Source organism: Nestor notabilis, unplaced genomic scaffold (assembly GCF_000696875.1).
Source record: "Nestor notabilis isolate BGI_N333 unplaced genomic scaffold, ASM69687v1 scaffold4829, whole genome shotgun sequence".
Taxonomy (NCBI): Eukaryota; Metazoa; Chordata; class Aves; order Psittaciformes; family Psittacidae; genus Nestor; species Nestor notabilis.
The window spans coordinates 2,129-2,745 of record NW_009944891.1 but is presented as its reverse complement, the minus strand read 5'-3'; the positions used below and the strand labels follow the sequence as shown (position 1 = coordinate 2,745).

Genomic DNA, 617 nt, shown 5'->3' with positions numbered 1-617 from the left:
GCTTGAAGTACATGGAAGTGCTGGGCATCCCCTCATCCGTGGAGGGCGGCAGTGAGGGCTGATAGGGGGAGAGGCGGGTGTCTTCCATCTTTATGAGGGGCCTCTGGCCAGAGGAGGCAGATTGCATTTGGTAGAGGCAGGAAGGCTTGAGCTCGTAGCTGCCAGAGTAACCCTCCATAAAGGTGCTGAAGCTGGGCAGGGATGTGGTGGCAGTGGCAGTGATTTCAGTACTGCTCAGGTCCATGGTCAGCTTGGCATAGTCAGGGTTCATGATCTCTGAGCTGTACTCCGAGCCATACGCGTAGGTCTGAGCTGCATAATTTGAACCGGGCGGTGAAGGACTATACTGCGCTTGCACACAGGGCATATCTGCAAGGGCAAAGGGGAACATTAACAACAAGCCCAGGCCCTCAGGAACTTCTTTCCTAGAAGCTTTCCCACATTTCACGGAGCTCAGTTAGACACCCGACTCCCATTCTTGCCTGGACAGGGGACATATGTTAGCCTCGTGTCTTTACCTTTCAGCAAGAAATATGCATCAGGGATCGACTAAGCATTAGGTATTACGGAGCCTGCTCTCATCTAGCCATGGGAGCAACTCCAATTTATACCAGTGT

General features: G+C 52.8%; 1 protein-coding gene across 1 annotated transcript in view; it reads right to left on the bottom strand.

The window, feature by feature from the left end:
* The window catches only part of LOC104412034 (nuclear receptor subfamily 4 group A member 3-like), a 22,831-nt gene extending 22,464 nt beyond the window's left edge, over positions 1–367 (bottom strand). The window contains 1 exon segment of the mRNA XM_010022627.1: positions 3–367. Coding sequence (XP_010020929.1) covers positions 3–367 — 365 coding nt within the window.
* Positions 368–617: the final 250 nt, after the last annotated feature.